Here is a 27,819-nt window from a genome sequence, read left to right on the forward strand (position 1 = left end):
AATGAGGTACCCCCCCACAACTTGGCCCAGCACTGTGCAATTTGGTGCAGCACAACAGCCAACTGGGCTATAGTTTTCCTGGGAAGAGGCTGTCGGGGACAGAAGGAGGAAAAGCTGAATACAGGGGTGCAGATAAAGGCAGGCTGGCGGGAAGGCAAGAAGGAAGCAGGAAAAGAATTACAGAATCACAGAGTTGGAAGGGTCCATAGAGGCTATCTAGTCCAAACCCCTCCTTAGTGCAGGATTGGCCTAGAGCATCCATGACACGTATTTGTCCAGCCTCTGCTTAAAGACTGCCAGCAAGGCGGAGCTCATGATGAGGTTTCTCAGGGAAAGGAAAGAGGAAATAGTAGGGGAGGGCAAAATTATATGCCTCCCTCACAAATCCTTGTGGGTCCCCCACTTGTTTTATATTTTACTATATCATAATAATATGGTAGCTTGTGCTAAAAACTAAAACAGCTAAATCAGACCACCGACATATGATTTATATATAGTTAGGATATTCCTTGGGTATGAAAAAACACTTAGTAAATTAACCTAAAGAGAAAGACGCTGCCTATAAAGAAGAGTGCTGTGAGCAGGCAGGAAGTGATTAAAGGCTGAAAAAGATGAGATGGGAAGTTGGTCTGCTCAAGAGCCCTAAGAGCTTACAGCATCAAAGGAAACATCTGAGTCAGGGAGAATTTCCCCACCCATTTACAGTGCAATCCTATGCAGCTTTATTCCAGTCTAAGAGCACTGAGTTCAATGGACCTAGGATGTAGTAAATCATTGTAATATTGCATAATTAGTTGTTCCCCAGCTCGTTCTTGTTGTTTTTTGCTTATATCATGCCATCAGTGAACATGGTCACATGCAACACTGTATACAAAACCGAAATATGTTGGTCTCCATCCCAAGGAGCATAAAGTCTAAAATAGCACAACTACTTCATGTAGGAAGATTACTTTCTCTAGCCCCTTTTTGTCCTAAAGCAGCATTATGACTGCTGTTATTCCTTGCCTGTTTTGTCCACATTTGTAGACAAGCTGAGTCTCCTTTTGTGTGGGGGATCAGATAGCAAGCATGTAAGACAGGGCTTGTTGAAAGACCATTCTCTGGAAACGATGTGACAAGGCTGGTACGTGAAAGTGCTTGACCAATAGCGACACTCACTTTGCAAGATATAATGGCATCATCACACCTTGCAAGAGAGAGGGCTTAACAGAATTCATGATAACTGTCTCTGCACACTGCTTCTAATGTAGTTCAACTTTGGCAATCATCTTAGCCACCTATAAAAACACAACTGCACTACAGGGTGATATCAGTTTTATATGAGTTTAACTGTTGAGGCTTCCCCAAAGAATCCCGAGAATTGAAATATGATGAGGTGTTAAGGACTTCTCCTAGAGTTCTAGTGCATTCTAAATTGCCCATGTCTTCAGCTGCACAAGTTACTTTGTAAAGGAAACATGTCTTTTCATTACTTTATACTGCTATGCTTGTGTGCTTCTAAATGCAAATAATGGTGTTAGCTTGGACACAATTCATTAAAGTCTATGAAAATATTTAGTTTCTGCATGCCTACCCCAGAAAAGACAATATGTAACAATAAGATCGGGTTACTCAACAGGACTGTTGAGAATTGGACTTGGATTGTCCGTGAGAATTACTATTTTGGCTCTCTTTCCAACGATGAACTTTTATGAGCCAGAGATTATGCTCAGCCAGGTTTCTCTTTACACATATTTGGCTTGTCTTCTCTAGGCTTTCATATTTTGCAACCTGTCTGAGTTCTGGCATATACAGTGTTAGAAGATGAGCATGTGAATAAGCCTGAGATGGTGTAGTTGATGTTAGGCCCAGTGATTGTGTTGTCTGGGTGTATGTGACAGCAAAGTTGGCAACTGGGCTCATTGCTCTGGTACCAGTGTCCGTGTTAAAATTAGATGTTGCATTATTGTGGGTGAGGAGTTGTTTGAGACCGGGGGGCTGTCTGTGCACAAGAAAGAGAACTTATGAAAGAGAACTGTCATTATCCAGCAGAGGCTGTTAGTCACTGATGATGTTCTGGCTTTGTTAATATGTTTCTTGACTTCATCAGGTGGAACTGAAGAATTGTTGCCATTAAATGCCAACAATGCCCTTCGGTTCTCTACACAAAGCAAACAGGTCAAACCCTACACCAAAGGATAAATGGACAGAAACCTGACATCAAGAATCACAAGACTGAGAAACCTATAGGAGAACACTTCAATCTTCCAGGACATCCAATGGGTGACCTCAAAGTAGCTGTTTTACTGCAAAGGAACTTCAGGAACAGACTAGAAAGGGAAATTGCTGAGTTACAAGTTATTACAACATTTAGAACAAAGGAATTCCCAGGACTTAACAGGGATATTGGTTTCTTATCTCACTACATATGCTAACCTCATTCAGTCCTTATCTGTATCCTCACCAATCCCCCAGAAGGGACACACATCCTCTTTATTTTATTTTACTTTATTTCTTATTTGGAATAGTAGATTAGAATACTAGATTATAATGTAATGCAATGAATGTAATGTAATTTGGAATGGTAGATTGGAATATATTGCTCTGGTCTGGGGACGGGAGATAACTCTACACAGCCAATCACCCCACTTCAAAGAAGAAGATGCCGTAAGGTCACCTCCATGCTTGAGAGGAGACAGATGGAAAGTAATGGCAGGGTCTCAGTTAATTACACTCAGCATTCCACAATTAAGGATACATCTGCCCATCAATCTCCAATTTTGACATATTTATTTCCTTCCCTAAATTTCCCCCAAATTAAACCCTAACAAATGGTAACCATATAAACTAAGCTTGTTATTCCTATTTGGTCCTTGAATCTGTTAACATCTTCATTATGTTGTATACCAATTTACTGTTCACCCTCTACCTATATGTATGGACTAGCAACTTCCATTTCATTGTATCTGAAGAAGAGTGCATGCACATGAAACCCTATACCTTGAATAAAGCTTTGCTGGTCTTAAAGGTACCACTGGACTCCAACTTTGTTCTGCTGCTTCAGACCAACATGGCTACCCACCTGAATTCAGCTGTAAGAGTTGAGAAATTAAGTAATGTGTATGTATGTAAACATCCCTTAGGAATACATACACACACACTCATGTATGTGCAAACAATTATACTGGATTTGTTGTGCTACAGTAGCAGTGCTGATAATTCAGGTTTGATCCCACCATATTTTTAAGCTCAGTGACATTTATTTAGTTGCACTCCATGGCTGCAGTCCAATGAGGCAACCCCATTTGTGCAAGGTGGGGTTCTCCACTGCCATCTCTGAGAAAACACAAGCCTTCTGTACCAGTGGAACAACCAGAGCCAAAGCCAGAAATAGGAGCCCTGGGTCAGCAGAGTATGCCCCAAATCTCCCAACCTCATACAAAGTTTGAGTCCAGTGGTACCTTTAGGACCAACAAAGTTTAATTCTGGATATAAGCTTTCGTGTGTTCATGCACACTTCTTTGTGGATTGTTCCCTCACACCTCTAATGTGGACATGCTGTCACTTAGGTAAGCTCTTTCCATAAATGGTTTAGAAAATGTCCCATGTGTACTTACATCTTTGTATTCTTTATCCAGCTTATCATTGTCTGACATGATCACATCAGGATAGCCAATCCTTTCTGTAATGGCTTTAGCCTAAAAATAAATTGTGAATACATTTATTGTATATGGCCATAGGCCTTCACAATCCAAAGCACAAAATAACAGACATCTTTAAAATTTCTCTGTCCAGCTCAAAAATTACAATTTAATTCAGTTGTTTACTTTCTTAGAAATTACATTTGCTCTGATTTTCCTAGCGGCCAGAGCAAAAAGTGCCATCCTATAGGAGACAAAAGAATCCACATCTGATAACATAAAAGCTAATTTGTCAGGGTCAGACAGGGAATGTAAAGTGATTAAACCAAGATATAATGGGGGAGGTCTTCCACTGAGCTTCCACATACAAAAATGCGGTGTTCCAGTGTTTTTTCTAATATTGTCCAGCAAGCATCTTCGTTGGCTTTGTTTGGAGACAATGGAGTTGAGCAGAAATTCAGACATCCACCTGGCCATAATTTGCCCTAAACTTATGCACTTTCAAACAGCTTGTCCAGATTTCATAGAGCAGATCTTTTCAAAGTGAATACTTCTGTGAAACTGACACTTTGTATTTGATACCAATTTCAAAGTTTTATTGTAAGCAGTATGAAACTCAAGCCTTCCTTAGCAATGCCTTTTGACATTTTGAATGTAAAAGTGCCACAACCAATTTAACAGTAGTCAGTTCAGTTACCCTAGCTAAATAACCCTCTGGTTTTGCACATGCATATTGAAAGAGATAGAAAAAAGAGAGTGTTAATAAGTCCAGTCAAGCAATAATTATCATCAATTTGAACAGGAAATGTAAATGAGTTTAAATATGTCTCACAGAAAACAATAGGATTTTTGCTCATCATTTCTACTAGACGTGTGCATGTGAGTTGGTTTTGTTTTTTTCATTTTTGTTATTAATTCTCAAAATGAATGTTTTGTTATTAGATCATTTTGTAAGGTTTTGTTTTGTTATTGTTCCTTTCCTTATTGTTTAATTTTCATAATTCTATTTTGTAATTATTTCCCATCAGTTTCAATGGAAGACCCTACCCCTTCTTGGGTCTATAGCTTCATGGTTTTCCATCCAAATTGGACAAAACTCAGGGGGAATTGAAGTACTCTCCCAGGGCAGTGATACATCAAATTTCAGGCCAATAGAATGCAGGGGTCCCCCTTTTTGTGGTAATGAAAGGAACTCCTTGTTACCATCAAAGTCTATGACAGAACTGATAGGACAGATTCCAGACACAAGTAGTGCAGAGTTTAGTAGAGTTTAGTGATGGAATCTGGCACAGCAAGCCACTTAGTTTGAAGAACAGTAGCACAAGGAATATGCAGACAGACAAGGCAGGGGAATTTGGTGCCACGGGGGGGGGGAGCAAGTCATCTGGGCAAGCAGGCCACAGCAAGAGGGCCTTGAGATAGGTTTGATTGGATGGGGGATAAGGTTTGGAGAGCAGCAGGCAAGCAGGGGAGCTCAGACAGCAAGGGGGAATTTGGCACAGCAGGGAGGAATGAGGAGAGCAACATTGCCCCACCCCCATATCCTTCAGGACTGGAATACCCCTCACATGTATGCAGTTCTAGCATCTGTAGCTTGCAAATCAGGAAAGCTAAGAGCTTATCTATCCCCCTTCCCCCTAAGCAACACAGCTCTCTCTGTGGCCAAAGGAAATATTAGAATCAGAATAGAAAGTTTATTGTACGTGGCCATTGGCCGTCACAATTTTATATAAAACTGGATCCCTAATATCTTAAAATACACAGTTATTAAATAACAAAGGAAATACACACATGAGAAAAAGAAAATAATTTGGGGGGTTCATCATTGGCTCCTAAGGTGCAGAATTTGTTTCATTTTTATATTAATTAATTAATCACAGAGCATCTCATTGCCATAATTATTGTCATTAAAAACAAACGAAATGCACAAGTTTAGTTTCTGCAATCTTTAGGGCTATTCCTACAGACAGTGCCTTTCGTTGTTACTTCTATGCACAAATATAGGAAAGCACTGTGGACTTACGGTTCCCAGAATATGATCTCTTAGGGAGATCTGCGGAAGAGTCTCCAGTCTGAATGTTACTGAAAGCCATAACCTGACACTTCCCATATTTGCTCATATATTTGACACTGAAGCCATATAAAGTTCTTTTATTTTTTCACCCTGGAAACTCCAGAAATGTCACCTTCAGCTCTGTTAATGGCCTTCAATGTAAGGGACAAGCTGATGCCAGTTAGAATGGACAGTGCTGGGACTAGGTGGGCCGGGGTCAAAAATGCTTCATACTGAATCATACCATTAGTCCATCTAACTTAGCAATGGTTGTACTGATTGTCAGCTTTCCAAGATCCCAGAGTTTCTTTGCCATCTGAGATAATTTAACGAAAAATGCTGAGGCTTGAATCTGAGAACTCATACCAGCAAAAATATGGACCTTCCTCCTAAAACCTTTTAAAGTTAGAGAGCAAAAGGCATCATCAAGGAAAAAAGATTATGGGTTATCTCCATCCTTTAAAATCCTTCCTAGACAATCTACACCATTTTATAACCGTCCTAGAGGAAAGCAGCCATGCATCAACAAAGGTAAGTTCAAAACTACTTCTTGTCCTTACATCTTCAGCCAATGCAAAGTACATAAAGCTGACCACCACGAATGAAACACATACAGTTTTTGGTGGATACTGCATTTGTTTTCTTTACAAAGGAATTCTTGTCATGATAAAGCCTGCTGTTTGGTTCAGCTTTTGGAGATAGTAGCACACTTTTGTTTAGTCCCCTTTTCAGTTCCATTCAATTGTATTTCTGTATTAGCCATAGGCTATAATAGTATAACTTACATTTAAAAAGAGGTCCAACTCGCATGTTACAGTGGATAAGAGGCAGGCTATTCAAATTTAGTTGCCACTGCAACAATCATGACGACAGTTCACAATGTTTTGTTTTGTTTTTGAAAAGTCAGTATTCATCAAAATTGCCCTCAAATGATAAATTCTTTCTTAAAGTATTTTTACTTGCCTTTTCTTCTGCTTTCTTTTTGGTTTCTGCATCCATCCAACTCAATTCATCCAGTGTTTTTATGAAAACTTCACGGATTTGTGTAATCATATCTTGTACCTGGGCACATACAGTATAATATGATTAAGTCATTCTGTTTGAGTCATAGGTCTCATTTTGGTATGCTAGATTCCAGGTCCCAGGGAATTAAATATTAATTTTCATGTAAATAGACAATACTGACAAAATGTTAAGTCATGGCAAATCATAGTTACCAATCATTAATGTTTTGAAAAGAATTACCATTATTTAAAACATTTCTACACTTAAAAAATATTATGCTAAAGTGATAGTATATCTATGTTACAGAGTTACAATGATTTTATTACCAGTTTAATTCTCATGGTTTCTACCAAAGAATCCTGGAAACTGGAGACTGGTGAAGCTTCTGAGAGCCGTAGGGTTGTGGCCAGTGTTCCCTCTAAGCTGAGTTAGTGTGAGCTAGCTCACAGTTTTTTAGCTTTCAGCTCACACATTTTTGTTTTAGCTCAGGAAGGAGGGCTCCAGAGCAAACTGATTTATGCAGGAGCCAAATTCCTCGCTCACAACTTTAATGCCAGTAGCTCACAAAGCAGAATTTTTGCTCACAAGACTCCACAGCTTAGAGGGAACATTGGTTGTGGCTTCACACAACTACACTTCACAGCATTCACTGGGGGAAAGGGGATGACTATTAAAGCAAGTAAATCTGTAGACTGTATGTATGTGCATGTATGTAGCCTTTGTATGTATGTTCATGTATGCAACCTTTGCAGCTGGTGCCCTCTTAAGTGTATGTGTGTCCGCATACAAATCTGAGGCTCTGGTTGCTGTCTGATTAGTTATAGAAATGAGAAAAGTTGGCACACCTAAGTCTATGCCCCAGTTCAAATTATTTCCATCACATGAACCACAAAATGTATGAAGATACTGCTCCCATTGAGCAAATCAGTTGTAACCCCTCCTGCCACAGACTCATGGGTTAGCCAGCTGATGGCATGTCCTTATTTGTGCTTATTTGTGGTTGTGAACTTTCCATCTGCAGTTGACTATCTAATCAGCAGACAGCAGGAAGAAGGCTGGACTGCCTAAGTCTTGTGTTTCTCCTGGTCCCAAGTGACTAAGCTTTGGTAATGATTTATGGTTAGAAACAATGCTTCTTCTAAGCTGTGAAGTCTTGTGAGCAAAAATTCTACTTTGTGAGCTACTGGCATTTAAGTTGTAAGCAAGCAGTTTGGCTGCTGCATAAATTAGTTTGCTCTGGAGCCATTAGGGTTGCCAAGTCGCGGTGGGGGATCGTAGGTCTTCACAGAATCCTTGCCGCGGGGACAGTGAGACGTGTTGCACCCGCCATTGCCAGGATCTGACGCTACGCGTCGCTCTGGCAACAGGGCTCCAAACAGCATCTCGCTGTCCCCGCAGCAAGGATTCTGCAAATTTGGCGAGATTTGGCAGGCCTAGGAGCCATCCTTCCTGAGCTAAGACAACAAGGTGTGAGCAGGAGGCCAAAAAACTGTGAGCTAGCTCACACTAACTCAGCTTAGAGGGAACACTGGTTAGCAATGAAGTACATTTTCTTAAGGGGGGTGGGACATGAATCACACAAAAGTCTGTAAACCACTAGCCCCCCCCCCCAGCATTAAGGGGGGGAAACCCATTGAGTAGATTTCATGCTGCATTTTCAGAAGCTATCTTCAAATAATGGGAATTATTTTGTTAAATGTCATTGATGTACTATTAGTTTTCATTTCAGCAAAGCTGATCTACATGAGTTTCCTTCGTTATAATCTCCCATTCTTTAACACTTTTTTTTTTCTACAACAGACAAAGTCTGCTTCTTCTAATCCTCATCTCTAGCTAATAGCTTGTTTTACTGTCCTGGAAATGCTGCATAATCCCATAATCTATCTAACCACCAAAAGATGTGGAATTCTTCTGGCATCCTGAAGTAGAATCATGTCTAGAATCCAGGTATGGGTAAACACAATTTTAATAGACCATTTGAGGGGTATATTTCACTGTACACCTGTTGTTATTGTTCATAATCAGCCTTTTTTCCTGCTCTTTGATGCACTGCAAATGGAAACAATAATAGTACTCTGGGATTGCTTTATGTTATATCCTCACTGCTCCTAAAAGATCCATTTCCTGCCCTCCCATTTTTTAAATGTGTAGAGGATGAACCAGGAATTTCTGAACAGACGACAACCATGTCTGTTTGGGTACTAAGCAAGCAGCCATTGGATTTTTCTCATCAACAATCTGGAGCTAATTCCTAAGTATTTAAATATCTGGCAAAGATCACACTGAATGATCTGAGAATGTTACCATGTGTTTACTCTCTCCAGCAAATGCTGCTTGTACATACAGCCTTCCCACAGCATTCTCCATATTGCCATTGACGTAGTTGGTACAGCGGCGCCATGAAGCAGTGTCTGAGGTTGTGCCATAGAGCACCTGTGAAGAAAAACATTAGAGAACTTCATCACCCTGGCAGCAAGGACTTGGGCATTTTGGAAGAGCTTCCTTTTTATTAGTAATTGTTTTTTTGATTGCCACTAATTTTAATGGAAAATATATAGGGTGCGTTCAGACGCAGCCTTTACAACGGAATCTGTGCAGGTTGCAATCGTTGTACTTACCAGCGTTCAGACGGGGAACATCTGTCTTCCCTCTCTAACCGTTGTAAAGGCCCTTAAACCGTTGCACTCTGCCACTAGGTCCCCAAGTGGTGGTATCCTGAGTGCAACGGTTGCTTTCAATGTACTCCTCCATCTGATCGCTCTCAACCGGTGCCTAGCCACTTCCGTTCAGAAGCCTGAGGCTTCCGATTTTCCCCCGCCAATTTTTTTTTTAAACTAAGCGATAAATGCTTGGGCGAAGCTTCGCCCTGAGCGTTTGTTTAAAAAAAAAAAAAAGCCCTTAGTGTAGCGTATCGGAGGAGTCAGGGACTTAAGGGAGGCCAGTTTGGTCTTTAAACTTTAAAGGTAAGTCCTTACCTTTAAAGTTTAAATGTAATACGGGGTGTTTTGAGCATGCGCAAAGATCGCCATTCTGTGGATGGCTGCCTATGCGCACGCTCAAACTGAGTTTTTTTAAAAAAAGGGCAGGAGGAGGAAAAGTCACTTCCTTCTCTTCAATATTAGCTGTCAGCTCTCTCGCAATCCTCCCAGACCTTCCCAATTGATTTCCGATCTACTCCACACTCCTCCACTTGAAAGCCAATCTCCTCCACTCCGTTCTCTGTCTTGGGTAAGGCTTCCTTAACTCTCCATTTCTGTGGCCACGTTTTTAAACTCCGTCTTGGATTAGTCTTTCTTTACTCTCCTGTTGATTCCCCCTTCCTTCGCCCACGCCAAGATCCTTGCTTAGCCGCCTAGGGATCAGCTCCCCCACGCTGTTTTAGCTCGGCGTTTGATTATCTGCACTTTCTGTATTTTGGAGAATGGAGAATGAGAATGGAGGTGAGTGTGATCGTGTTTCAGCCGGCATAAACTGCACCGGTTCCAACCGGTACAGTTTATGCCGGCTGAAACGCCCCGTCTGAACGCACCCATAGTGTTCAAAGAAGTACACTGGTTAAGACAGTAAATTCTACCCCTCTGTTCCTCTTTGCAACCTAAATACTCATTGCTCTAACAACCTGCAAAGAATATTGCACCACTCCCTGCAGTGCATAGATATACATTTGTACCCCTCTGTTCCAAGCACAGCCTCTGGGGGACTGAGAAGCATGAGACCAACATTCATTCAAAGCTGTTTTCTGCCCATCATAGGTAACAGCATATTTTCTGTAAACCAGGAATTCAATAAAGATGAAGCAGAGGGGAGGTGTTGTGGCTTGGACCTGGTTGGTGGCAGTGCAAGCCCCCAAGGAGATGCCAGTCACCTTCAAAAAAGCTGAGAGCCAACTGAGGCCTCCTCATTGTCTCATGTTTGGCTGGAGAATTGGTCCTGAAGCCACCCTTAGGTGGAAGCATGTAGATGCTTTGATCTGAAGAACATGAAGCATCTCAGACCCAGTGGATCACAACTGTCTTGCATGACTGGGTTGTGAGACTAGGAGGGAGGATAAGGAACAGAGTAAATTGGGAGAGGAGGCTCTGGGAGGTGGTGGAAAGTACTGTCAAGTCACAGCCAGCTTATGGTGACCTTGGAGAGTTTTTAAGGCAAGAAAGAGATGGTGGTGGTTTGCCATTGCCTGCCTCTGCATAGCAACCTTGGTCTTCCTTGGTGGTCTTCCATCCAAGTACTAACCAGGACTGACCCTGCTTAGATTGTGAGATATGAGATGGGGCTAGCCGGCACCACCCAGATCAGGGTGGCTCTGGAAGACTCAGTGGCAAATCTAGGTTTGCTTCTGCATAATGAGTGAAATGGTCCTGAAATACAGCCTGTTGCTCAGTGATGCTATATATGTGTCAATATTAAACATGACAAATAATGTTCAGTGTTAATGGACATGAGATTGCTATGCTCTATGTAAACAGACAAAAATACTGTGGAGAATGAAAACAAGTAGGAGATATCTCTATCTATCTATCTATCTATCTATCTATCTATCTATCTATCTATCTATCTATCTATCATCTATCAATCTATCTGAAAATGCATAAACAATAATCAAGTCACAACTTTTCAGCATTCAAAAACAATATCAACATTCAAAGTGCATATTGCATTTAAAACTCCAAATCCATATGGAAGCAAGCCATAACAGTCAATATCTTATTGATAAGAATTACACACACAAGCACTTTATTTCTACAAACTATTTCATGCTGACATGCTGAAAAATTATGACTTGATTATTGTTTACGCATTTTCATGAGAACATAAGAGAAGCCAATGTTGGATCAGGCCAATGGCCCATCCAGTCCGCCACTCTGTCACACAGTGGCCAAAAATACCAGACTGCCCCAGACTGAGAGTTCCTATCTATACCTTGTGGCTAATATCCACTGATGGACCTCTGCTCCGTATGTTTATCTAATTCCCTCTAGCTGTCCATGTTTGTAGCCGCCGCCACCTCCTGTGGCAGTGAATTCCATGTGAATTTCATGTGATTCCCAAAAGGGTCTTTTGGGAATCATTTACATACATATATATATTGCCTACTTGTTTTCATTATTCACCATGGTATTTTTGTCTGTTGTAATCTTCTTCTGTGGTTTTCTCTGGTTGTATGTTCTATGTAAAGGCAAGTGGGGAAATAGCATGGCGTTAACATTGCAACTGAGTCCCAAGAGGTACAGTGACTTTAGAAGAAGGTCCCCCAAGTATGTCAGCAGGCAACTGACAATAGAAGGTGTGATTGGATTAGGTGTGATATGCAGAGAGGTAGTAAGTGTGGAGAAATGAGCAGTGGTAATGAGACAGGAAACCAATGTCTCAATTCAGTCCAGGTGGATGCATTGTCTTGAGCTTCATTAGCAGTTGCGATTCAGCAGTCTCTCTTTCTAATCTTCCTTTGAAATTCCTTTGTAAGAGAACTGCTACTTTTGGGTCAGCAACTGAATGTCCTGGAAGGTTAAAATGTTCCCTCACAGGTTTTTGTCAGTCTTTAAGGTGCTGCTGGACTCTTACTCTTTTCTATTGCTACAGACAGACTAGCATGGCTACCCATCTTGGTCTATCCCCAAGTACAGAAAGTTTGGAATTATGATCCATTTCACGAAGTTGAAGAATCTTTGGGCTAGGCCAAAACAGTGAAGCATGCTGAGTTCCAGTTTGGTGTAGTGGTTAAAAGAGCCAGTTTGGTGTAGTGGTTAGAAGCGCGGACTCTCATCTGGGAGAACTGGGTTTGATTCCCCACTCCTCCACATGCAGCTGCTGGTGTGACCTTGGGTCAGTTACAAGTTATTTCAGAGCTGTTCTCTCACAAGCAGTCCTTGAAAGAGCTCTCTCAGCCCCACCTACCTCACAGGGTGTCTGTTGTGGAGAGAGGAAGGGGAAGGAGATTGTAAGCCGCTCTGAGACTCCTTTGGGTGGTGAAGGGCGGGGTATAAATTCAATCTCTTCTCTTCTTCTTCCAATGGGCAGCCTCCTCTCTGAACGACTATACTGGACTCCCAATGGCCTTTAATTAATCAATACCATTTTCATGGTTCTTTCTTGGCTTTTTGAGACTTACTGGCTTAACAATTGTCTATTAGTAACCTGTGCTATCAGTGAATTTTGGAGCTCAGTTGGTACCAAGCTTTCATAGTGCTTCTTTAATTAAGCCCATGCTGTGAATCCTTGCCTTTGGCTACCCAGACTTTGCTGTGCAATGTAGGCTGGTGCTTTAGGATGCCAAAGATTTGGAAGTAATGTAATCCTTCTCCCAAAGTGTCTTCACTTCTGTAGTTGCCCCCCCTTCCCCAAACTTAACCTCACCTCTAAAGTTCTACACCATTGCTTCTGAATTCCATCCTTTGCAAAGAATTAGTGCCCTTGAAAAGGAGCAGGGTTATTTTCAAGCCTTAATAAGCCACATGGAAAATAAGGCGGTGGAGAAGGGTCTTTTGGGAATCGTTATCAGCATACAACAGTGTACGACAGCCGGCTGCCAGGCTAACTCCCTTGCAGAAGGCATTGTTTTCAGCTCCTTTTATTATGTTTCTGTGATTTAGGGCTGCAAAGGAGCAGCCAAAGAGAGTGGCACATCTTTCTCCTTATAATTAGTTTCCCCTTCAATACAAATACAGACATGCCATGTCCTGAATCAAAGATAATGTGGGCTGCAATCTTGTCAAAGTTAGACTCTTTGGGTCCTACTCATTTCAATGGGAGAATTACAGAGTAAGCCTAAACAGAGTTATGCCCTTCTAAGTCCATTGACTTTGATGGACTTGGATGAGATCAACTCGGTTCAGAATTGCACTACCTAGAACCTATTCAGCTCTCTTCTAGTGAAATATACTGAAATCAATGGGACTCAAAAGTGCTGAGCTGCATTCCACCACAAGACAGTATATAAGCAGAGGATTCATTGGTGGTTGCAAAAACATAAGCCTTAGTGAAGGTGCATGTCGACATCTCCATGAATTATCTGCTGAAAATACAAATCTAGTTTTGCTGGGCCAGAAAATCAATAGGGAAAGTAGGATGCTGTGTCCAACATTACTCCAAATTCTCATGGAAGCAATGAGTTGACAGTGCCTTTCTGGTGGTATACCTACCTCTGTTTACTCATGCATACTTCTCTTCCCCCCCCTCCTCCAGAAGACCGACTGGTCTAAGTACATCTATGGCCTAATAATTCTTCACAGCCTTATTTTTGCTGGTCACCACTGAGCCTTCAGTGGTGATGTACAAGCAGAAACATAAACTGATTTAGCTTGAAGGCTTGTTCTTCCCAGATGTGGGAAAAGTTGAAGAAAGTCAAACTGAGTTGAGGGATTGTTATTATTTACATGAGAATGATACTATTCTGCAATAAAAGAACCATGAATCATGTTTGATTGACTTACCAATATACAAGTGCAGATCACAGGAAATGGCCAGGAGTGCATGGACATCCCATTTTTTTAATGCTGCCCCTGAAGACATTTTTAATTGCTCTTCGAGTTCCCCCAAGTTCACAAAGTGGTTTGACGATTAAGCACAAGAGTCTTTTAAAATACGAATGGGATGGAAATAGTGTGGATGAATTGTAAATGTTTCCTCTTTGGAAACTTTTCACATCTTAAGAGAGTTAGTATTACATAGTAGTGAAGACTGTTGGACTTGAAGATTGAGTTCAGTTCCATGCTGAACTAATGAAGTTCACTGGGCAACCCTAGATTAGTTCTCATTGCTCACTCCATTGCTTATGCTGAGAGCCAGTGTGATGTAGTTGTTAAGAGCGGTGGACTCTAATCTGGAGAACTAGATTTGATTCCCCACTCCTCCACATGCAGCCAGCTCGGTGACCTTGGGTCAGTCACAGTTCTCTCAGAGCTCTCTCAGTCCCACCTACCTCATAGGGTGCCTGTTGTGGGGAGTGGAAGGGAAGGCAATTTGTAGGCCTCCCCAAGACTCCTTAATGAAGAAAAAAGCGAGGTATAAAAACCTACTCTTCTTCTCCTCTAACCTACTTCACCATGCTGTGGTCAGGATAAAACAGAACAAAAGGCATGAATGCCCTTGAGGTGAGGTCCATGGTGGAAAAGCAAGATAAAGATTTTTATTTTCTAGAGAGAGAATGAAAAACAGTTTGGGAGTTTGGCAGGGCACCAACATTGTGACACATGTGCGTCTCAAAACCTTACCCAATCCTTTCACAGACGCTTCCTGAACATTATAGACATTATATATACATATCCCAATCCAGCTCTAGTCACATTCGCAAAAGGGATTTAGGCATGATTAGCTGGGTTTCAGTATGGACTTGAATGCATATCCAGTTAGCATTGCAGTGTGGGCGGTCAGATGTACCTTCTGATGCACATCTGACTCAGTTCTTGACTCAGCAGCTGATACAAACTCAAAAACCTGCTTATGGATCTCCTTGAATTATGGCATTACACATGAATAGAAGGCTTAGCCCAGGGAACAGAAGGCCCAGGGTCAGTCAGCAGGCTTCCTATGGAGGAGGAGTGAAAAATCAAACCTGATTCTCCAGATTAGAGTCTGCTACTCTTGAACATTACACCACATTGGCTCTCTCCGTTACTATATGTCACTGAGCTGGTTCATGGACTTTGTATTACAAATCTCAACTGTAGATGTTTATGCACCTTACGGTAAGTAGACCTTGTGTCCTTGTAGTTTTGGCTTAGAGTGTTTACCAAATCCATTATGAATCGCCAACTCATGTAGTTTTGAAGCTCTCTGAAAAATAAAATGACAGAAATAAACTCTATGTCCCTAGAACTGTGGGATATACTAGCAAATTAAAGCAATCTTTAAAAAAAATATATAACTGGCATAGCTACCTGGGAGTGTATTTAACAAGAATAGGCTTTAGTTTGACTAGATATTCTGGAGCATAAACAATCACGTCTTCTGTATTTTGAATATCGATGCCCACAGCGGTCATTATATTATTTATGAATGTTAACCAGTTGAATTGCTAGGAAGAAAACAACAACAACACAGGTTAAGTATAGCATTGCCAACCCTCAGGTGGCCCCTGGAGACCTCTGGCTATTATAACTGATCTCCTGGGGACCCAGATCAGTTCCCCTGGAGAAAATGGCTGCTTTGGTGGGTGGACTCTATGGCATTACACCCTGCCGAGGTCCTTCCCCTCCGCAAACCCTGCCCTCCCCAGGCTCCAGGTATTTGCCAACCCAGATTTGCCAACCCTAGGCTGCGGTCACACGCAACATTAGCCACGCAAGAGATACGGAAGACAGGCGGAGTTTCCAGGCGCGATCTCACCAGCACATCTGGGGAGCGTAGCGCTTCTGTGGCACAACCGAGGCTTCCTCCCGAAACCGCGCAGCAAAAAACTAGTACCTCGGAGGTACTAGTTTCCGGAAACTGCGGGGCAAGGGCGGGCATCTGATCGTGTTTCCGGTGGCATCCGGCGCCCGCCCATGTCCCCTTGTGAAAAAGGTTTTTTTTTCCCCCAAGTCCCCGTGGTTGCGCACATGCACCCAACGGAGCATGCGCATTCGTAGTGAACACAAAAAAAGAAAACTAGTTCGCCGCGCCGCGCGCTTCTTCGTTGTGCGCAGGCATGTGTTGTGATCGACGCCTCTCCGTAACCACAGAAGCTCCACGGTACCTCCACAGAACCTCCACAGGAGGTATGATCGCTTTACTGCATGTTAGTTTGCCCCAGGGCAAACAGCCACGCTTCCTCCCCGCAGTTTCCTGCCCGTGTGACCGGGGCCCTAGTTAAGCATATGTCCAGTGTATTACGGTAGTTCTTCTGAAGACAGCTCCAGGGATGAATTACCTATTCCGGATGTACTTTTTGAGAGGGCAGAATGCAACAGCAACAGCTCTGCAACTTTTCCCTCTTCGAACATTGCCACCTGCCCATTAGTAAACAATGTTCCCAAAGTACAGTCGTTTACTACTTACAGTTCTCTTTCTATTATGAAAAGTGCATAGGGTACAATGCAACCCCAGAAATATACTGGTTTTGTTTTGTTTTGTTGTTTACAGGAAGCACTAGTCCTGGGAAGCAAATTTAAATATTCTAAAGAGGCATGGCCCCTGCTGACAATCTGATGACCCCTGCTGATAGCCTGAAAAAATTCTTTTCCTCAGTACAGAGATATGTTTTTGGGGAAGAAAAATATCCCAAGATCAGTGTTCCCTCTAAGCTGAGTTAGTGTGAGCTAGCTCACAGTTTTTTTAGCCTCTGGCTCACACATTTTTGTCTTCGCTCAGGAAGGATGGCTCCAGAACAGACTAATTTATGCAGTATCCAAATTGCTCACTCACAACTTTAATGCCAGTAGCTCACAAAGCAGAATTTTTGCCCACAAGACTCCACAGCTTAGAGGGAGCATTGCCCAAGATACAATGTTTGAAAATATTGGCATTAGATGTTCTACTTTATACTTTACGAACATGTACATTAGTTTTCTAATATCTTACATTCAAAACATAACTTTAGTTTTTTCAAACGGTAAAAAATACTTCATAAAAAAACAGTACTGGTGTGAATTATTCAATGTGTAAAAGGGGAGGGTGAATCCACTCAAAAGAAACATTCCGTCACATGTGATAGTGTGTTTTAATGCTCTGCATATTTAGGTACTATGTGGGAGGTTTTTTTAAAAAAAAAGTTACCTTGGCTTAGGTTAGAAATACAACTCAGAATACAGTTTATGTAAGTTTTTTTTCATGGGTTTGCCAGAGGGTTGCCAAAAACCCTAGCAAGGGGGAGAACTTTATTTGTAGTCATTATCCCTGTATGATTTCTTGTGTGAATGCCTTGTATTGACTGGAAAGTTTTATGTTCTTCTCTTCCCTTTTTTTCTTTCTTTTTTGGTCTGGTGTCTTCACAGCTTTGATTGTTTTTCATTTCTTTATGTACTGAATTTATATCCCACCAACATGGTCCAGGAGGACTGTCAGCTGTGGAAACTGAGAATGCAAAGACTCAGCAGCACTGGAACATGTCAAATAGTACCAAAAAAGGGGGCCTTTGTGAGTCTAAGTGATGCTCTTCTCTCATAACAGTACAAGTATAACCTGCTTTTATTTATTTGTATCATTGACCACAGGGTCTCTCTTCCTGACATGTTTAAACTCCACCATTATCCATATTTGGACATTCAATGCTGCCTTAAGGCTCACTACCTAGATTCTGTACATACGATGTAGAAATAAGCATATGCTCACCATTCCACCATGTCTATGGTGTGACGGGTGATGCAAACAGAAATCATACATATGTGTAGACATAATCCTCTACTTTTAAATTAGGGCAGAAAGAATGTATTACATACTGTAGGAAATTAAGCACACACCATGCTTCCAGTGCACACATAGAATTCCCAGGTCTTGTCGGATCTTAGAAGTTAAGCAGGGTCAGCCCTGGTGAGTACTTGGATGGGAGACCATCAAGGAAATTCAGGGTTTCTATGCAGAGGCAAGCATTCAGGGTTTCTATGCAAGCAATGGCAAACCATCTCTGAATGTCTCTTGCCTGGAAAACCCTACAGGCCTGCCATGTCAGGTGCAATTTAAGGGCAAAAAAAAAGTTACTGATATGACTACAAACTATCTCAGTGAAACATTTCAGTATATTTAACTAACACAAATATACCTTCACAGTCATTAGCATATTTCAGAATGACAGATGCTTCTTTGGGGGCATTCACCTTCAGTTATATATACATACAACCAGTCTATCAGTGGAATCCTGAAGAGAGCTATTCCCTTCTAAGTCCATGGACATCAGTGGACTTAGAAAGGTATATCTGTTTTTAAGAGTGCACTGTATGGAAGCCATCCTAAGCAGGTTGACACAGACATAAATCCCATTTAACTCAATGGGGCCTAATCCCATGAAAGTGATTTCAGGACTACATCCTATTTCATGTAAAAATGCCACTGAGTTTTGCATTCTCCCTTTTGGCACTCCACAGCCAGACTGCTACTGTAAACAGATTCCTCATAAGTAACAACGAAAATATTGCTCAGTTCATAAACAACAACAAACCTCTATTCATAAATTTTCCATGAGCGTGGGAAATGTTAGGCCAGCAGGAAATAAATTAAGCTGAATTTGACAGATTTGTAGCTTGGTAAATTGTAAAACAATTTAAAACTCTAATTCCAAAAAATGCTTCTGGGTTCCTTAATTAAAGACATTTTTGAAAATTCATATTTTATCATTTTGCTACTGAAACTGGATATCAAATTATGGTCAACTTTAAGAATGAAAACCTGGCATGAAAATTTGAAATGTCACTGTTCAGATTTTTTAAAAACCCAATCTAAGGGAATGTTTCTTGATTTGTTAAAAAGACTGCCTGGTTAATATAAAATTTACTGACTGCTATTGCAAATTAACCATTGGATCCCAGCAAATGCTGACTGCTGCTGCATGTCATCCTTCGACTGCTCATTCAAGTGCTGCCGAAAAATTGATGTCATGTGCTGGGAATGACCATTAAAAATCATATAATTTATACAGGCTGCAGCTATCTAAAGAATATTTACTAACTGAATTCCAAGATAGATAGTAGTCCCATTCTAAACTGAGTTACACCCTTCTAAGCCCACTGACTTCAATGGAAAGAAATAACTTTGTTTAGCATGGCATTGTTGGTGAGGTGTACACATCAAAACTGTTTGGATTAATTGTGGATCTGGATTTGAGGAGGGCATACTTTTAGTTACTGTGAACGTTCAGAACTCTCCTTACTGTTTGGAGATTTCCCCCCCAGATTTTTTTTCAAGTCTCAAAAATTCAGGGTAATTTTAGCAGTTGCCCCCCCTTTCCCTGCCTCCCAGAGACAGGAGGGAGGGAGGGGGAGGGAGAGGGAGAGGAAGCTGGTTTTGCCGACAGAACCTTTTGCCAATGCTGTTTAATTGGGAAGTCTTCGAATCTCTTTTAACATTGAGACTGGCTATTCTCTGAATTTATATTTCGAGATTGGTTTCAAAGAATGACATAACATATGTGGAGTTGATTTGACTTTGTGGAAGACAATTAATGAAACAGGCTGAAACCTAGGCACCTATCAGTCAGAACTTATATTGTTATTTATGGATTTAGTTGGAACTGTTAATGTGATTCATGTAACATTCAATGTTCCCTCTAAGCTGTGGAGTCTTGTGAGCAAAAATTCTACCTTGTGAGCTACCGGCATCAAAGTTGTGAGCGAGCAATTTGGCTCCTGCATCAATTAGTTTGCTCCGGAGCCCTCCTTCCTGAGCTCAGACAAAAACGTGTGAGCCGGAGGCTAAAAAACGGTGAGCTCGCTCACACCGACTGAGCTTAGAGGGAACACGGGTAACATTGTGACTTTGTCCACACTGTGATATATTAACATACTCCTGATCCACATTTTGGTACAAATTGGGAACTATGGGAAGAATCTGCAGTTCTAAAGATCTATAATTTCTCTATATATAAACAATGGATTGAGTCATTAAATAAGCGAGTCATATGGTATAGTTATATTTTATTGAATTAATAGCCATTAAACTCCATTAAAGAGCCATTTTCTATTTTTGACCAAGACACTTATTTCATTTGTTATTTCACTGACCTGGATAGCCCAGGCAAGCCTGATCTCATCAGATCTCAGAAGCTAAGCAAGGCTGACCCTGGCAAGTACTTGGAAGGGAGACCTCCAAAGAATACCAGGACCAGGACGCAGAGGCAGGCAATATCAAGCCACCTCTCTGAAACGTCCTAGCCCCACTAGGGGTTGCTAGAAGTCACCATGACTTCCAGGCATGCATGCACAAACACATGCACAAGATACAAAGAAAAGCCAACTCCCTGGTTGTGACCAGTGAACAGGAAGTAAACCAAACTGGCTAGTGTTTGAGCATCCCTAATTAAATTGTGAATTATGAAACATTTGCTTCAGTATCTCATGAAGGCACTTATATTGAGATCTTGGTCATAAGTAAATAAATTTAAATGTAAACAACCAATTAATTGGTTAGAATGTAGTCTCTGTGTGTAAAGTGCTGTCAAGTCGCAGCCAACGTCTGGCGACCCCAGCAAGGGGCTCCCAAGGCAAGTGAGAAGCAGAGGCAGTTTGCCATTGCCTTCCTCTGCAGAGTCTTCCTTGGTGGTCTTCTTTCCAAATACTGACCCTACTTAGCTTCTGAGATCTGGCAAGATGCTGCCTTCCCTCCCAGAGTGTAGTGTAGTCAATAAAAAATCATTTACAGTGCAATCCTAAGAACACTTCCCTGGGAGTAAGCCCCATTAAACAGAACCGTGTAAGATGCTGAGTAGGATTCTTTACGGTTGCTCCTTTAATCACTTGATAGAGCTGTAGCTAGATTATGGGTGCCAAAGAACTCAGCCTATGCACCATAGTTCTTTAAATGTGAGACATTAACTTTTCCCCTGAATGTATATGAGATAAATGTTCATGATAAAAAAATGCCAGACCTCTGCGATTCAGGATGAAGAAACTGCTTATGTATGAAAGTTTGACTTGCAATCATGAACAATAAGTGGCTCAATACCTTTGTTATGACTGAATTGAGGGATATTTTATGTGCAGAAAAAACTGGCTTTTGTGCACATATTGTTATAAGGAATAAGGAGCTGCATGGGCAAACAGTGTTCTATGCATAGTTTTTCTCTGATTCAGTTATGGAACCCTTCCATGCACCCCAACTAGAAACTGGTGATCAGCTATTTGGGAGGAAAAAACCCAAGGGCAGGGTTAAGCCTTCCTACAATCTCCTCTTTCAGTTGGGGCCCTTTCCTCGTTTTCCTGCCATAGTTTCAGCATACAGCAGCCCAGCCCCCCCCCCCCAAAAATCACATGTTCAGTTCATGTTCACAAACAAAGGCTGGATTCTCTAATTCTCTTCTACCAGGTCTTGCTCCAACAGACGAAGACTTCCTTCAACAAATCAAGACTTTTCTCTGTCAGAGGAAGCCTTTCTCCCTTGAAGGAAAACCGACAAGACTCACAGGGTCCAAGTTAGTGGGAGTCAGAGAATCCAACCCTAAGTTATTTAAAATATTGTGCTACTTCACTGACCAGTATTGGCAGAAGCTGACAATAATGTCTGATTGATTTTTTACCTGGTTATTGGTTTCCAAAGTGAAGTTCTTTTGGACATCAGCAAATGTCATTTTGTGGTATAGCAGAAGCGGGTCAACTCTGTCATCAGATTTGGTTGTCGCCTTAAAATAAAAGAGATTTTTAAAAAAATAAATAAAGGTCTTTTCACATCCCTGGAGGAACAAACACATCTTATCCCCGGTCTATTTTCCTGGCACTTAGTTGCCTGGTACTTTACCAAGCCAAGAACACAAGATGATGTTGTTTGGACAAGATAGGGATTTCCTGCTCTTCACTTGCAAATCTGGTAATCTGTTCAAATAATAAAAAAACAACCAGCCACACTGGGTTGACTCTTAGGAACAATATGTGCATGATGGGGATAGATCCTTCCCACTTTCTCCTTCCTCCAGAAACTTCTTGTGACCCCTCTCCACAAAAGGTGATGTTAAGAATATAAGGACCTTCTTAAACAAAGCGTACAAGAGCTGCCATACAGAGAAGGGACGGGCAAAATCACCCCCACAACATCTTCCACTTGCTGAAGAAGTTTAGCAGATCTTCGCTAGAAGGAGCGAGAGGCAGTGATGTCACGTGATTCCTCCTCATGGTAGCACCCTCCCTATGGCTTCATCACATTTTGTCTAGGCAGGGCTATTTTTGGGCAAGAACGCACAAGAACGGAGTTCCGGCTGGCTCCCAAGTTGGCCACACCCAGCAGGAACTCATTAGCATAATAGGCCACACCCAACAGCAGGAAGTCATTAGGACTGGCTACATTAGGGGTGTGTGGCCTAACATGCAAAGGAGTCCCTGCTACAACAAACAAGGTAAACAGAATAAGAGGCAAAAGGTGGGTGTGGCTGGATGAGCACACTTCTGGTAACATGGGTGTGTGGCCTAATATGCTAATGAGCTGTGCTGTCATGGGTGTGGCCTAATATGCTAATGAGTTCCTGCTGTTGGGTATGACCTGTTATGCTAATGAGTTCCTGCTGGGCTTTTTCTACAAAAAAAGCCCTGTGTCTAGGAGACCATAGATGCATAGTACTGCCATTTCAGGGCACACAAAGGAATTCTGGGGGAAGTGGAAGGCAGTGATGATCAGCCTCTGCAAGCTCCAACCCATTATTTTGCAAAAGTAAAGTGTACAAAGTGTTATGGCACCTAACGTAAGTGTGCATAATGGGTATACCTTAGCATGAATATTATTATATAGCCACTCTCAAGTCAGAGGTAACAGATATAACACATCAGATGGGTCCCATCAGATTCACAGGTTATCCAGTGAATTTCTTTGTATCTTCCTTTGCCTGGGATTTCATTTATTTTTTATTTTATTTTTATTTTATTTTTATTTATTTATTTATTTTAACACTCAAGAAGAGAGTCAGACATCATTTAGAGTACAAATAGGAGTCAACCAATTCTATTAAAAATCAGCGTGAGTGGGAGAGAGTGACTCACATCTGCAATCTCTTTTTCCAGATCCATTACTCTTCTCATTTCCATAGAAATTTGGGTCTCATTGATGGTGAGATTTCTTTCATTGCGGATCAGTTTTGCTACAGAAATCATGAAATCAACATAGGCTGAACATGCCTGCCAGGGGGAAACAACAGCAACAAATTATTTGGCAAATGCATCCTGGACATTATGGAGAGGAGCCAAGGGAAGGGAATACATGCACTACTTTTTCTCCCTCTCTGCTATAGAATCTGAAGATCACTTAACCCATATAATGGTGCCATGATATTGTGTGTTTCCCTGTCCATAAGAGTGGCAGCCACCGCTTTGGTGTGGGGAGGCAGGCATTTGAGGAAATGCACAATACTATGATGTCACAGCACAAGGTAAATCATCCAGCATGTGAAATCAGAGTGAGTAGGAACTTGCGCCACAACGACACATGGATGCAGCTTTCAGTGGGAGCCCCAAACTGAGCACAGTATCATTCTGCTCTTAGTTATGGGCCTAATGTTTTGCTTGAAAGCTTTGCTGGGTTATTGTTGTTGAAGAGGAACATTAATGGTTAGTCATACATGGCTAGGGGAAAAAACACATAACAGTTCATCTGAAAATAATTTGAACAACAATAAACAACTGAAATAATTACTTTTTATGTATTCCCTTGTGGCAAATTGCTACATGCCTAATACGACCGACCACAACATTCTACCAGGCTTTTATTATGTGTAATTAGACATTTACTAGTCTGTATTTAAAACCTACCACTTAAACAGCACATTTCCTAACCGGCCTCCCTAATTAGAGTTTCTGTAAATGCTGCAGCCAGACTATGGCATTTGGGACCAGATCAAATGCATGTTCCAGGAACAATGATCTCAGCAACGGAGTCCAGTAATCTCTGTATGTGTTCTGGAGGTCTACAAAAACTTTTGTGATGGGAGTTTTTGTTTCTCATCAGAGATTTTGCTGTCCCTTTGGTTTAATGTCAGCTGTATATTTACCATCCATATTCCATCACAGTCTAGCACAGAAGACATAGATATTGATTTCCACATTGGAAAACTCCATGCACATACATAAGGATTCTGGAACTAATTTCAGTAGCCTACTACGGGTATGGAGCTGCAGTGGCTCAAGTGGTTAAGACGCTGAACTGCAGGCTGTAGAAGGTCGGTAGTTCAGCAGTTCGAGACCCGAGTTGCCGCATGACGGAGTGAGCTCCCGTCTCTAGTTCCAGCTCCTGCCAACTTAGCAGTTCGAAAGCAAGACATTGCAAGTAGATAAATAGGTACCACTTCAGTGGGAAGGTAACAGCATTCCGTGCTGGCCACATGACCATGGAAACGTCTTCGGACAGCGCTGGCTCTTCGTCTTTGAAACGGAGATGAGCACTGCAACCCTAGAGTCGGATTCGACTGGCTTTCGAGCAAGGGAACCTTTACCTTTACCTTTACTATGGGTATATGCAATGAAACATAAGTGTGCACACATGACCATAGGTGCCTTTACCATTGGATCAAGAGAGATAGTCACCTCAGATACCATTAAGGTTGCAGCACAGGATATAGAGCACACTCTAGCTGGTGTGCTCTTCTGCACCTCTGGTTCATTTCAGTGCATCTTGTGCATGAGAACTCCAAGTGAAATTAAATTCTTGTTAATGGGGCACATAAATGAGTGTACATGTACATGTGTGTGCATTTGTAAGAATGTCATTAGGGTTCTCTACTTCAAATGGCTCTCTCTCTCTCTGAGATATATATAGATATACAGATATATTTGTTGTTGTTCAATTGCACAGTCGAGTCCGACTCTTATATATATTTTTTGATATGAAAATTCTATGTATGTAGGAAATCAGTGCATATGAAAATATTCAGTATGGAAAGCACTGAACAATTTTATATATAATACAGAAGTATGATTTACTGTTGCATAACGGAACTGTGGTACAATGAATCAAAGACATTTCCAGACTATTGATGTGTTCCCTATACACTTTTATTCATTCATTCATTCATTCATTCATTCATTCATTCATTCAAAACTTTAATGCCTCCCTTCCACCTGATCAGAGTCCCCAAGGTGACACACATAAAAACATTAAAATATTTGAACAGTTAAAAAATATTTGGGGGGACCACTCCTTGATTATCTTCCTAATACCCTAATACAGGCATACTCTCCTCCGTGAGGCTTCTGAACAGGTCAGGCAGCAGGCAACTTGGCAGCAGGACTTTGTTACAAACAGACGTAGGAAGTCCTTTCCTGATCTGTACAGTAAAGGCTTACCTCCTTGTATAATCCAGTGCATTCATAGTAGTCACGGGAAGGCAGTCCAAGTCCAGGCTGATCAATCTATAAAACCAGTTTCAAAAGATAGTCTTCAAAAAGCCTTTTGAAGCAGAATTGACAAAACATCATCATGTATTTTCCTAAACTACTAATAGTGCATTCCTAAGGAGGGTTATGGTCTGATTAGATGAGACAGTAAATGTGCACGGAGGAAGAAGAAGTTTTGTCATTCCTTGACTTTGCCCAATGTGTTTTTACAGACAGAAAAGGGCCATGGGGATGGGCTATTTATCTTACTGCCAGTTCCCCGTGTCTGCCCAGATGACATGTGGAACTGACAATAAGACAAACAGCCTGCCCTCCACAGCCCTTTTCCGTCTGCAGAAGTGCACTGAGCAGAAAGCAGGGAAAGAAGAAGCCCCGCCTGCCTTCATATGGACACTCGAGAGCCCATTCACCCCCCGACCCAGTTTTGAAGGTGTGTGCCGGTCATACTTTAAGTGCAAGCTGGGTTGGTCTTTTCTCCAACCCAACTCACATTCAGTGTCTCCTTTAATCAGATCCTGATACCCTTTTAAGATCACTGAAAGTCAATGGTCTTAGAAGGGGTAACTCTGCTTAGGATTACATGGTAAATAGTCTAGAGTTCAATAACGGGAAGAGAACATAGATTCAGGAGGGATAGCCATGTTGGTCTGAAGCAGCAGAACAAAATTTGAGTCCAGTGGCACCTTTAAGGCCAACAAAGGTCCCGATCACACGCAGAATTAGCCACGTGACAGGCATGAATGCCAGGTGGATTTTAAGGGCACGATCACACGGGAACATCTGGCAAGCGTCCCGCACCCATCGGCAACCCGTTTCACTCCGCTGAAGAAGCAGAGTAAAAAGACACTGGGGAAAGTCCAGTAGCAAACGGGTTGCTACGGGCCACAGATGGACCCTCCCCTGTGTGATCGCTCCAGCGTGCTCTCGTGGCATCGGGATGGTCTGATCAGGCCATCCCATCTCCGTGCCGTTGTTTTCCCCCCTTCTCAGTATGTGCATCATTGCATACTGCTGTAGAAAGCCCTCAGTGTGGAGATGTGATTCATTGATCCTCCATTTAAGCAAATCGACAACAAACAGAAAAAATAACACACAACTCACCCACAATTGCGTCTGATCACGCAGTGGTGGGCTAAGCCCACAGCTTCAAAGAACTGTGTGATTGTGCAACTGGGGGTCAATTTCCTCCGGGGTAAATAGCCTCGCTTCCCCCGCGTGTTATCTTGCGACCGTGACCAAAGTTTTATTCAAGGTATAAGCTTTCATGTGCTAGCACCACCTCCTCCATGCCATGGTTGAGGAGGTTCTGGTCCACTGTGTTTGAAGAAGGGTGTTTGCACAAGAAAGCTTATACCATGAATAAAACTTTATTGGTCTTAAAGGTGCCACTGGACTCAAACTTTGTTCTGGAAGGGAACGTGCAAAAGATGAATGCTTCCACCACCACCTCAAAAAAGAAGAAGAAAGGGAATCAACTTGGATTTGTGATAAGAGGAAAGCATAATGCTATTTATTACAAGTTCTGCTTCCAAAAAAGAGAACAAGTGGTCACTGAGGGAATGAAGATTTTGCTACCATTGAATATGACCTGAGGGGAGAGAGCACATGACCTTGTTAATGGGTGTTGTGAAGGTCACCAGAAGCATGGAACAGGTGATTCAGCACTGCTCAGATTTCTAACCGTTAACAGGCGAGTGGCACACTGCATGGGCTATTGTCAACAGCAGGGGTCTTTTGGGGCCGAGTGCACCAGAGTGCTGCTCTGGGAGCCCAGGAGCTGGCAAAATGGCGGTGGCAGCAAGCCCCGCCCCCAGCTGCCCCCGCTATGACCTGTAGCAGGCCTCCTGGGGCCCGTGCTGGAGCGCTGCAGCCCCAGGGAGGCCTGAGGAGGCCCGTTGCCGCTTTACCAGGGCCCACGCCAGAGCGCTGCAGCCCAGAGAAGGCCAGAAGAGGCCCCCCGCCACCTCTCCGGGCCAGCGCCGGAGCACTGCGGCCCAGAGGAGGCCAGAAGAGCCCCCCCCTGCCGCTTCCCGGGGTAAGTGAGGGATCTGCAAGGGGTGGCGGAGGCTTGAGTGGGGGTGGGTGGGAGAGCCTCCCCCCCATCTCTTTGTCCTCTTTCTTTCCCTCCTTTCCTTTTCCTTTCCTTTCCCTCCTTTTCTTTCTCTCTTTCCTTTCTCTTCCTTCCTTCCTTCCTTCCTTCCTCTCTTTT

The 27,819-nt window shown here is 42.2% G+C and overlaps 1 protein-coding gene across 1 annotated transcript in view; it reads right to left on the minus strand.

The window, feature by feature from the left end:
• Nucleotides 1–27,819, minus strand: part of MME (membrane metallo-endopeptidase) — an 83,725-nt gene that overhangs the window by 23,025 nt on the left and 32,881 nt on the right. Inside the window, exons 7-14 of the mRNA XM_015415594.1 lie at nt 25,560–25,625; nt 23,265–23,399; nt 21,818–21,919; nt 15,555–15,691; nt 15,357–15,450; nt 8,983–9,111; nt 6,637–6,735; nt 3,597–3,677 (exon numbers count right to left, since the gene is read on the minus strand). Coding sequence (XP_015271080.1) covers nt 3,597–3,677; nt 6,637–6,735; nt 8,983–9,111; nt 15,357–15,450; nt 15,555–15,691; nt 21,818–21,919; nt 23,265–23,399; nt 25,560–25,625 — 843 coding nt within the window. The remainder of the gene's footprint in view (nt 1–3,596; nt 3,678–6,636; nt 6,736–8,982; nt 9,112–15,356; nt 15,451–15,554; nt 15,692–21,817; nt 21,920–23,264; nt 23,400–25,559; nt 25,626–27,819) is intronic.

This window comes from Gekko japonicus, unplaced genomic scaffold (genome assembly GCF_001447785.1).
Source record: "Gekko japonicus isolate JY-2015 unplaced genomic scaffold, Gekko_japonicus_V1.1 scaffold2402, whole genome shotgun sequence".
Lineage (NCBI taxonomy): Eukaryota > Metazoa > Chordata > Lepidosauria > Squamata > Gekkonidae > Gekko > Gekko japonicus.